Below are 11,932 nucleotides of genomic sequence, written 5' to 3' on the forward strand. Positions count from 1 at the left end.
TCCCCCCCCCGCCCCCGGGGGGCGGGGGGGGGGGGAGCTGGTTCTAGGGGCCCTGACCCCTCCCCCCATGGAACCCAGGAGCTCGGGTCATGCCCCCCACATGTTGCTAGGGGAGCCCTACCCCCATTATGGAGCAGGGGTAACCTCTGTCCCCTAGCAAAGAGCAGAACACCCCCCACATAGCAGGGGCAGGACCCCCCATATCAAGGAGACACAGGTTTCCCCTGAGCCCCCAGCTCCTACCTGCACCACTATGAGGGTCAGCCACATGCCGGAAGTGCCACCCAGCCCGGCGTGAAAAAAGTTCCCTACGTGGCACTAGTAGGAGGGAAGCGCCAGAAATATCTCAGGTGAGCGCGCACTACGCATGTTCAACTGTCCGGGACAAAGGTTAGTCCGCATGCGCCGTTCGCTTGGCGCGCGGGGAAGGTTAGAAAAAGGCCTGGATGCGCATGCGCCCCGCTCGGGCGGCAACGGCCGGGCCCAGATGCGGACGTAGCTGGGGGTCTTGTCCCTTTTGGCGCCCCGTAGCATGGTGCCCTTTGACCCGCCGCGGCGGGGTGACAGGTCGGGCGGCCATCTTGTGGCGGCGGCGACGGGTTGTTGTTGCTGAGGGCCCGTCCCCGCGGGCGGCCCCGCCGGCGCCATGTCTTCGTTCTCCGAGTCGGCGCTGGAGAAGAAGCTGTCGGAGCTCAGCAACTCACAGCAGAGCGTGCAAACGCTGTCGCTATGGCTCATCCACCACCGCAAGCACGCGGGGCCCATCGTCTCCGTGTGGCACCGGGAGCTCCGCAAGGGTAGGCCCCGCGGCGGGGGGTGGGTGGAGCGGGGCTGGCCTCAGTGGTGGCAGAAGGAGCAATGAGTGAGGGTTGCCTAAACTTTTTTTTAGCCTAGTTGTCCTAAGAGCAATATCCCCACCCCCCCAGTGACACCTGAGGAGCCTCGCGGCCTTCCTTCCCCTGGCCGCTCTGCAGAGAAATGCTTCATTTAGGGTTTAGGAAACTTGCGTCCGGCTTCCTTGGTGTCCCCTGGCTTAAACAGCTCGTGGCTACCTGCAACAGGGCTTCCAGTTAAAAATGTAACCGAGCACCAGGTGACCCAAACTTGTTGCTGGTTAAATGAAGATTGGGGAAGAATAGGACCTGCTCAGTGTAATTGTGGTAAAATAGACCCCCTGGAGCGTGTGTTAGCAGGAGCCTGTGAGGGACATGCCTGTGGGGTTTGGAGTTGCGCTGCTATTCCAGGTCATTCCTGGCCTGCGAGGCCCAGGGACATGGGCAGAGTAAAAACAGCAGCACGGGCTATAGGGAAAAAAATATATATATATATGATCATACTTGCATCTTTCATACTCTTCATGCTGGAGACACCAGTGTGCTCCAGTGTCCTGACCTGGGAGTGCACTGACAAGAACGGGCGCTTCACCGCTGTTGCTCGTGGCCCCTGAAACTGAGCAAGTACTTGTTGCTTTCCCTCTGATGCTTGTTGCCCAGCCAGCCCATGCGCAGTGCTGTATGTGTTCCTATTTGGGATCGCTACTAACACTTTTAAAAGAGGATGCTTAAAATCTGCAGAAATATAATAGTTTTGCATCCTGAATTCAGCTGCCAGGAAATCAAATGTTGGAGTTTTCTAACCCAGTGTTACCTAAAGCATCTGTTGTTATGGTAAATAGCAAGGTTGTGTTTCTGAACAAACCCAGTTAGACTTGCCTGGGGAACTGTAGCTGAATTTCCTGACTGTTCTGTGTGTGAAGATTTAGCCATTGCATTGCAATAATATAGTTTTAAACCTGTTCTAAAAAAGATTCTCCTGGAGGTTCTGCCCAGGGCAGTGTGAGGTCTACTGGCATTGACTTATGGTACAGGATGGAAACATTGAACGTAGACCATTAAAAAAACTCATTGCTAATTGATTGCATCTATTGAGTATTTGGGGTGGGGGGCAGTTCTTTTAAATACAAGATCCCAGTTTCAAGCTGTTCCATCCCAGGATAGATGTTAATTTACACAGATTCGTGGAAAACTAAAAACCACTATTTCAACAAACTTAGTTAACACATAGTGTCTATTGTTATGTTGTTTTGCATTAAGTTGCATTATCTCATTTCCATTTTAATCTATATGTGTGTTTTCAAGACTTAATGTGCGTGCAGTAGTCTGAGATCTGGAGGTGAAAGATGCCTTAGTATATAGCAATATTATCAGGACCGTTTGTTTGGTTTTTTAATACGTTACAGAACAACTCTAGCTGAACAACTACATGACTCAAAGGATAAGCTACTTTTACAACTCTGGCAAGATTGAAATGGGGAAAATGTCTTGCCACTTAGTCTAGAAGTGTGAACAATTTTGGGAAATGTACAGTTGCCTTCGGGTAAAATAATAAAACATGAAATGAAAAATAAATACAAGTAAATTTTATCTTCTGTCCTTTCCCAGCAAAATCAAGTAGGAAGCTTACGTTCCTATATTTAGCAAATGATGTCATCCAGAACAGTAAGAGGAAGGGTCCTGAATTCACTAGGGAATTTGAATCGGTTCTTGTGGACGCTTTTTCTCATGTTGCCAGGTATGTTGGTTGATCGTTAATTCATTCCTCTTCCTTTTCCACAATTCCCCTCCCTCCCAGCCCATCTTTTCCACAAGTTTTGAATTAAAGTGGTTTTCAGTTGTAGGGGGTTGTACCTGGAACAGTTAGCCTGTCTTTACTAGGCACTCAACTCTGACTCTGCCTGTGTAGAAACTATTAATTATGCTTGCTCTTAGGAGTCATGAGAGACATTGTGGGAGGCTGGTTCCATTCTATAATGTAATTGTGTAGTGACAACTTTTCTTTGCAATCAGTTCCTTTGTACTTTAAATATTTTGCAGTTATCATCCAGAAATCTCACAGCTCTGTTTAGAGAGGGAAATTATCCCATTTTTAAAGGTGGTAAAATCGAGTGGTTAAGTGACTTGTCTAAAGCAGATAAGCCTCTAGGAGAGTGAGTCACTAATTATGTGATTCTACCCCTCAGTGGAAGAGTTGGAAACAGACCTCTGTTTTCCTTACTATTATATCTCTGGTCAATTTGCCAGACTCAGATTTTTCCAGCAGGAGTCTCAAAATCGTTCATGTTCATCACTGTATTAATATGAACACATTTAACTCCCGTTACAGCTTGCTGCTTCTGTGCTGTTAATCGAGTGGTAGTATTTGGTTTTTAGACAAAATATGGTTTTAAAACTCTTCATATTTAAGCTAATAAATCTAAGCAAATTCAAGGACTGGCTAATTTCGGGAGTTTATATATAGGAATGAAATGTTACCGTCTTGGTTATTCCCAACAGAAAATTGTGTGTAAACTTTCTTTTTTTTTTAATATTACCTGGTCAGTGGGTTAGCAGCAGTTCTTGCATGTGTTGTGCTTGCTTTTGTTTGAACTTTATTTTTTTTAAATGTGTTTGTAGGTGAAAGAAGATTTTGGAGTCAAATTATCTTTAGGCTTTGCTAGCTTTATAACAATTGTCATGTGATGGATCACTGGGGGAAAGGGCAGCTTTGTATGTGGGGAGGTGTAGGAGTAGGAAGAGGTGAAAGAAAAACATTAGCTGTCACAGGATGGAGCACCAGCTACTTAAGACCTGTTATGATACTATTTGGAGAAGAGCTTAGTCTGAACCAAGTAGTTTATGGTGCACAAGGGAATTAAAGTGAATGTAGTGACAGTGTGTTTTGGATAATGAAGTAACTTTTAGTACTATCTCTTTTATATTACTAGGAAGTCTTGATCGTTTAGGTGACATTTAATAAGTAAATTCTCATTTGAATGCCTAATGACCATAATAATTTCCTTTTTAACTAAGATGTCATTGATTGAATTGCGAAAAGTGAGCATTATAAGTTGCTAAAAAATCTGTGGGTTTTCATAGTTGCTTTTACAACACCAAAAAGATACTGGGGTTTTTTCCCTTCAGAAGCCTGTGTTTAATCTGGGAAAATAGAGTAGAGTACTCTTATATAATTTGATCCCACCTTAAGGGAATCTCTTTATGTTGTATGGATTACACCAAACAGGACAAGAAAATCTGTCCCTAAGCTCACATATCCTGTGATGAGTGCAACTTCTAATTTGCAAGATGGCTTTCTAAAATGTGCTTGTGCTTTTTATCCAGGTTTTAACTATTCTTTAATTTTTGTACAGAGAGGCAGATGAGGGCTGCAAAAAGCCCTTAGAACGATTGCTTAACATCTGGCAAGAAAGGAGTGTGTATGGCGGTGAGTTCATACAGCAGCTGAAACTTTCTATGGAGGACTCAAATAGCCCTCAAACCAAAGGTAAAAGCATAATTTTTTTTTTTTTTTTTTTTTTTTAAATGACAGAGAAGTCTAATTTGAAAGGTTAACTACTTGCCATTTCCTATTGTGACTCTTGATACGCAAGCCAGCTAAGACATTGTGAGCTTTGAGAATTAGTGTAATAGTTGGGCCTGGTGTTGGAGTCACTAAGATGGCTTTAAGCTTCTCAGTCCATAGCGATGACAAATTTAGTTTAGGTTAGAAACTCTTGACTCTGTTAGGGGCTTACATCCAGTCATTTCTGGCTCTTCAGTGCAAATGGACACACTCTGGATCTGTCTGTGTAGGAGTTAAGGAACCATTTTTTGCTACGGTATTACCAGCTGCAGGATGAATTCAGGGTCTTTGTACTCCCTGAAGAGAGGGGCAGTTGCAGTTATGATCCAGCCTTGCAGATAATGTGATAACATGTAGAGCTCTAAAGTGCTCTGATAGTTAGCAGATGTGTACCTGATGAGGTGGTTTATCTACCATGGTTTGAGCTTAAGCATTTGGATTCATTTCATTGTGCATCATCATTATAATTCACCAGGATTTAACAATGGCTTTTGGCGGATAGAAATGGTATGGTAATAAACCATGTTGGAAAGTGATGCAGGGCATTGAGTCTGTCGTTCTTTTCAGTCCCACTGCTGTAGTGGACCCTGGAGTCTCAACTTCTCTTTCATATCACAAGAACTGGATAGTTGCTGTTTAGTCAGTTTTGAAGGAAGGAGGTTGGACACAAATGGTTTCCAGTGAAAAAAGAGCTTTCAGTCCACTGTGCAGCAGAGGTTGCATTCGAGAGTCTCTCTTGAGCCATAGTAGCTCCTTAGAAGAGAGAACAAACAGCATCTTCTTTGATCAAGTTTTATCCAGTTACCTTGTCGGGGACCATATTTGCTATAGGAAGTTCAGCTCAATCCTGGGTGCAATGCACTTCTTCCTAATTCAGTGAAAACCAGTCTAGTATGTCTTGGGTCTCTTGTCAAATTGTCTCCTAGTCAGTTTTGCTTAAGAAACAGTCTCTTGTACACACATCTGTGCCTGATGTAATCCCTCTCTTCTAACGTGCCCTCTTTAGACAGAATCAGTAAGAAGGTGATGATGACCTAGCTTCAACAGCATATGCGATTGTCCTTTTTAACATAAACTCTGTGTAAGATTCAGAAAGTAGTATTAAGAGTGTATGGTCAGATTTCCATTAAATCCTGTTTCTGTTTCTTTGCCAGCTCTGTGTGCCCCTGGCAATAGGCTTTTTTAATGTGCTACAGTTCTATAAATGACTTTCCTGAGGCAAAACCACTTTCCCAGCAGCAGAGCCTTACCAATTAAGGTCAGCAAGGACAGCCAAGCTGAATCCCTCTCATTAGGGAAGAGGCCTTAGCCAGAGTCCTCTGAGACTGGCACTTGATCCAAAATAGCCTGAAGGGTGGTGTCCTGGACACATTGCAAAAGATACCTGTTAGGGTAGGTTTCTTAAAATGGTGAAGGGTTACAAAGGGGTTGCCTGGCTAGGCTCCTGTTCAAATGAGCCAGTGCTGCTGTGGTATACGTTTTATGGCTAACCATTTGTTACCCCACTTGCAACCCTGGATGGACATCACTGTTGTTTTAAATCCAACTAAAATGGCATTGCATTTGTTCTAAAAGCCTTGACATCTAAAAGCCAGCATGTCTGATATTTTGCCACACTAAATGTAGTATTGATGTGTGCTGAACTTAAAATAGTATTCATATTTACTTGATCTTTTTAACTGTAACGGGACTTTGTAAATATTAATGGAATAATATTTTAAGAGCTTCATTGTACATATCCAAAATTCTGGAAGCCGAGTTTTCATCCAAGTAATTGAAAAACACTCCAGTGTTTTAATTAGAAAAGCATGGTTCAAAGTTTCTCAGAAGTGTAAAAATTGTTACTTTTTTTTTTTCTTTGTCAAGTTGTGCAGTTTTTATTTGAAGCTCAGGAGATTGTTCTAGAACATGGAGATTTTCTGTTTTTGGTTTTGCCGGTTCATTTTCTGCTCAGGTTAGTAGCAACTGACACCAGCTTCAATGTGGCAGAATTTCTGCAGCCGTGCGATTTTTATAAATTGGCTTGTCTCCAACTCTTACTGGGCACTTATCTACATCACAAATGCCTTCATGAAAATTGGCAGCCAGGTCAAAGATTGAATGGATCATAAAGGAATATAGCAAACCTCTTGCTTGGTTTATTTTTGAGGCTTTTCAAGGACAAGATTGATTGTGGCTATAGAAACTGTACGTGTAATATTAGCATTCCTAAAAACCTGTGACGTTAACAATTTCTGGGTTTATAAACTACCATGGATGTAATAGGTTGGAAATTTATAGTATAAGTGTATTCAGTGTGGTAGAAGGTGGCTCCATTAAAGGAAAGTTTCTGGAACTCCTGGGACCATTTGATGCTGCGATGATAATATTTTTCGTTCTTAGCCAGTACAGCAAATCAATGAAAAGAATTCTGTGACTATTTAATGCAACGCTGTGAAAAGCCAGTCATGGTTGGAGCCTGGTTGGATAGAGGCTGTTGGCCGAACAGGATGGTTCTGAATAAATTCCAGAATGCTTACCAAGTTGTGAGACTTTACCCGATGTGGTGACACACGAGGAAAAGGAAAAATTTCTGTGTTCAGCGCTCTGACTCGTTGAAATATTAGTTTCCATTGTGCACTGATGCTGAACTGATGTGACTCCCTCTTCTTCCCTTCAAACTTTCTTGTGAAAGAATAGGAATTAATTTCTAATAAACTTAAATCATGTTGGATACATATCATTGTACAAAGTATAATGTATGAGTTAAGGAGAGTAATGCATGAGGAGAGGAGGTTTCTGAAGTCCTTTCTCTCCCAAACAGATCTATTTCGTAGGTTTCATCTCCTGTGAGTTAAGGGCAACTTTTCATTTTGGAGACCTTTTAAGTTTTCTTGGGGGAACTTGAACAATATATTTTTCTTTATCTACAAACAAATGTATTTGGACATCTGTGTTTAATTTGTATAACTCTTGTATTATACCATAAGGCATCTAATACATCGGTCAACTTGAATGATGTATCAACTCCCACAGACTTTTCCCACTGATGAAGGGGCTTAAAACACATCGTTGAAGTGGATGGTGCATGGCCACGGCCAATAGATTTTTACTATAGTGGTTTGAAATTTGGCACTCTGCATTTAAGGAGTTTGTATTTATTCTCAGCACAATATAAAAGTGATTCTTCTCTAACTGAGCCATGGTTAAAACTCCCAGTCTCTATCAGTCTGCATGTATTCTGAACATACAAGTCTGGCTGCTCTTAGCAAGCATTTCTCACTGGGGCTGTGCATGTGCACTGTGTTCCTCTGTCGTTGACAGCACATGTGAAGGACAGAGCACCTGTAACTGCAGCTCTGTTCCTTCTCTTCCATTGATAAATCCCTGGTGTTTTCTTGCTTGTGGATTATAGTTTGATTGGCTGTGGTCTTACATTTTCATTTAAACCTAATGGCTTTAAAAAAAACAAACAAACAATATTTTCCCTTCTTACTTTCTCTGAATGTTTCTTCAAAACCAAGGCTAAGGTCTGATGGCAGAGAACAGGTTTCCAAGCTTCAAATCCTGCCTGTGCAACAGCTATCCCTCTGACTGGTCCTCATACAAATTCCTCTATTGCTGCTTGCTGAGCAGAATGAGCCTCCTGACCCAAATACGTATGCTATTTGTAACCTATCTTGAAGGGCACAAAAGAACTGTGATGTCCCCTGCAGACACTTTTGACAGAAACTAAGCGTCTGGGAGTAGATCTCAAAAGTAGGCTGTTTCTACTGGTGCTGTTCTGGGGTGAAGAGACCCTCTGGCCTGAGGAAGACTTGCTACCTTGAAGCACTTTGAACCTTCTAGTCGGTGCTCTTCAGCCAATTGATGGTTCAGGCCTAAGTAGGGGCATACGTTGAGAGTAGCAATCTCCAGATGGGACATGGCACCTATCTCAGTCCTTGCTGCTGGCCCAGAGGAAGGGTACCAGTTGTCACCTGTCCTCTGGGGTAGTGGAGGAAGAGTCTTCCAATTTCTTTAGTAAGGCCTTCATTCCTGCACTCCCTCATCCCAAAGAAGAGCAAACAGCAAAGTCTAGTTTTCAGATTTGTCAAGAAATGTCTCCCTTGCTCTGGGTTTTGGATGGCAAACTTTTCCTGAGCAATCCTGCTGCTGCTGGTTAGTATTCTACACATATGGCCTTTCCTTCCACATTTGTCCATATTTGCTTTTCCTGGTCCATGGGCTTCGCTGTTCATTTAGAGTCCTACTGCTTGGCCTTTCACAGCTCTGAGGTTACTTACTGAAAGCCCAACTGTCAGAGCCGCTCTCCAAAGGGGAGAAGACCTCAGTCTACATTCCCATCTCTACAATGACCGAGCTGAAGTCACGCATTGCAGAAAGCTGCCAGGGAGGTTCATGTAGTACAACAACCATTTCCCAGACTTGTGTTTGCATTTGCACAACCCACAGGATTTGTAGGAGCCATGCTGGACTCAAGGTTGGCAAAAAATAGGATTTTCCTCAGTGATTCACGTTATTTCATTCATTTGACCATGTCTAAGACTCGGTGAAGTATCTGCTGCAATCTTCTGGTTTCCATGGTAGCTCATATTTGAGTGACTATGTACATACTTATACCTCTGATCTCTTCAGGTGCAGTTAAGAATGGCTGAACAGGCTAGAGATGGGGTACTGGTCATCTCTGCTTTTGTGGACAGATCCTCAATACACCTGCTAGGAGTACTGTTTCATCCATTGCCACTTTCAAAGACTCTGACTGATGCATCCATGTTGGGCTGCCAGCATGTTTGGGATCTCTTCATATTCTGCAGAGCCTTTTGCACACACGTATTAGAACTCAGCTGGCCTGCAAAAGACTCCTGCCTCTTTGGGCCCCTATATCTCAGCTGTGGTAGTGTCTATCAGGATTTATGTAGTGTATAAAGAGACAAAGGAGAGTCCCCTGCCCCTTGCATTTGAAGGCAGTGCACATCTAGGTCTAATATGGTGTGTAGCAGATCAGCTAAGAGGAAAGGTCCATCACTTATTAGTAGGAGATAGGATTCTGTTCTAGGTTAAGAGTTTCTGAAATGGGGAGTTCCCTTCATAGACTGTCTCTTATGGGTTTACAGGATAGAGAGAAGTCCCACATGGTATATTGGTTCAAATCAGTATGCTGGTGGGGTGAGGTTGAGCCCTGTTCGTTCTCACAATGATCATGATTTTTATTCCTTTAATATGTTTATTAAAACTCCTTACTACACATGTAACACTGCTTAGCTTTAAGAAAAACCGCAAACATTAAAAACACAATAACTACATATATTAAAAACAATGCTCCAAATGCACTTTCTTCCCAAACAATGCTATAAGAATTAGTATTACAAAAACAGCTACAATTACAACTAAAGGTTAAATTTGAATCATTACTATTATTTCTTATAGTATACTTACAATCCTAGAATTCCGAGAAACCAGATCCCCAGATATACTTTCATTCTTTAGTTATGGTTTTAGGGTTGCTAAAATGGGGAGTTCCCTTCATAGACCTGGTGCAAATAGTCCTGCTCTGGGGGTGGAGTAAGTCCAGCATCTGTGGCAGAAGCATTTCTGACCTTGGAGAAGAACCAGTCTTATCCCTTGTCTCCCATTCCACTAATTCCTGAAAAGATAAGTCAGGACAGCTCAAGGAATGACAGCTTCTTCATGGCTGCGTTATTTCTGCAATCCATCCTGATGCCTTCGTCCAGACACCTCTACTGCTTCTAAACCCCTCGGATATCATTTTATAGAACCAAGACCTAACCCTTGAACTTAGCTTTCCATTTGTCTTGGGCTGCTTAGTGTCTTCAAAACACTCTGGACTCTTGATAAGCTCTGTTAGAGCTCCTCTGGCTGCTCTACCTGCTTATTGCCTGTCTCCTGCAGGTTTGTTTTTTTGCAGTTTTTTCCTCCCATCCAGCAGCATGTAGATAACTTTGTCTCTGTTCAAACAGCGTTTTTTCGTAGCCAGGACCTTGGCTTGCAAGGTGGCTGGAATTCAGGCTTTTTTATGAAGAAAAGGCTGTGGAAAGCCTGCCACTGAAGAATTTTTTCTCAGGCTGCATCTTTTGGTTTTTAAAAAAAAAATGGTTTGGGGTTTTCACGTGAATCAATATATATGCTTAACAGTAGTTTAGCAAAACTTCATGACTCTCCTGGGGAGGCTAGACTCCACACACACTACATGTTCTTAAGGCTCCGTTCTTTTATCTTCCCAGAACAAAGCCATTTTGTAAACCATTGAGGCTCTTTGTGGCTTTTGGTGATAAGTCTAAAGGGCAGGCTTTTTCCTCTCAAAGACATTTTTTTAAATGGGTTACTGACTGCATTAAGATTTCCTGCTCGTTAAATAAATTACCTCTTCCCTCTTTAGGCAAGGCATGCTCTGCTAATGCTTAGACAGAATCAGTTGCTTACTTTAGGGGAGTCTGAGACTTGCAGGGCTTCTGCTTGGAGTGTAGCTCATGCATTTGAGTCGTGACCTTTTTTGGGACAGTTAAATCAGATGCTCAATTTGACATGTTTAATAAGGAAGTTGGAAGTAGCATTGCTGAGCAAGTCATCACTGGCATCCCCTGTGTGGATGAACATATAGAGAAGAAAAGGCAAACTGAGGGGTACTTTTTGGTACACGCATTCCTATGGCTGTCACCTTTCCCTGCTGATGCAGAGTCCCTTCCTGAATGATGTGTACTGGTGAAGGAAGGCACGCATGGCCATGAGTGCTGCTGGCAGCAACATTGCATTTCTGTGTGCATGGCACATGTACCCACCATGACATCCATGCAGACTAAAGTAATCTCTCTTTTACTCAAATGCTTTTGACCATCCTCAAAGTGATGGATCCACAAAGCAACAGGTGTTCTAAAGAAAATGAAATTGTAGGTGGATTTTAGAAGCTGTGACGGTGTCATTTGTTGAAAATGTAGAAAGAGGTTTTGTTTAAGTATGCAGATGTGACGGCCAACTTGAAGGTCTTACATTGACACTTATGCGGGCCTTTAGTTACAGAGGAGAAGAAGTCTTTGAAGCGGACATTTCAGCAGATCCAAGAGGAAGAAGATGATGATTACCCTGGGAGCTACTCACCCCAGGACCCCACTGCTGGGCCATTGCTGGTATGTCTGGAGGGCTGAGGGTGAATTATGAAAGTGACCTCTGCAAAGATGCATCCACAAGGTGGAGCCATTAACAAGTACAATCTAGTTAAGGGAGATGTTCAATTTAGGCTTGGGAAGTCATTGTGGAATTGAATAAATTCCTGTCCTAAAACCATTAGGTCAAATCTTCTTGGGCGGACAGAAGGCAGTACGGCATCCAGGTGTGAAAGGCTTTTTAGTATTTTTAAAGCTTGAAGTCAAACCCTGGGCAGACCTCTTGGTTCAGCCAAGATCCTTATGATACTGCCAGTAAAACAAAATAAGAGACTAATTAAAGGAATGTATTTAAAAAAAAAAAAAAAGAGCAAGTGGCTTGCGAACTCTGAAGTGGTGTATTTTGACTTAAGAACGTTCACTCTAGATTTTGG

At 42.7% G+C, this 11,932-nt stretch overlaps 2 protein-coding genes across 3 annotated transcripts in view; one reads left to right on the forward strand and one right to left on the reverse strand.

Moving 5' to 3' along the window:
* The window catches only part of TTI1 (TELO2 interacting protein 1), a 20,935-nt gene extending 20,531 nt beyond the window's left edge, over nt 1–404 (reverse strand). Inside the window, exon 1 of the mRNA XM_019509946.1 lies at nt 244–404. The gene's annotated coding sequence lies outside the window, so the exon portion shown is untranslated. The remainder of the gene's footprint in view (nt 1–243) is intronic.
* Nucleotides 405–493: 89 nt separating this feature from the next.
* Nucleotides 494–11,932, forward strand: part of RPRD1B (regulation of nuclear pre-mRNA domain containing 1B) — a 44,343-nt gene continuing 32,904 nt past the window's right edge. For both annotated transcript variants that reach the window (XM_019509949.1, XM_019509948.1), the window contains exons 1-4: nt 494–797; nt 2,442–2,571; nt 4,187–4,320; nt 11,410–11,522. In XM_019509949.1, the coding sequence (XP_019365494.1) occupies nt 647–797; nt 2,442–2,571; nt 4,187–4,320; nt 11,410–11,522 (528 nt within the window). In that variant the 5' untranslated portion in view covers nt 494–646. The remainder of the gene's footprint in view (nt 798–2,441; nt 2,572–4,186; nt 4,321–11,409; nt 11,523–11,932) is intronic.

The sequence above is a fragment of the Gavialis gangeticus genome, unplaced genomic scaffold (genome assembly GCF_001723915.1).
Source record: "Gavialis gangeticus isolate Ggan-Ray unplaced genomic scaffold, GavGan_comp1, whole genome shotgun sequence".
NCBI lineage: Eukaryota > Metazoa > Chordata > Crocodylia > Gavialidae > Gavialis > Gavialis gangeticus.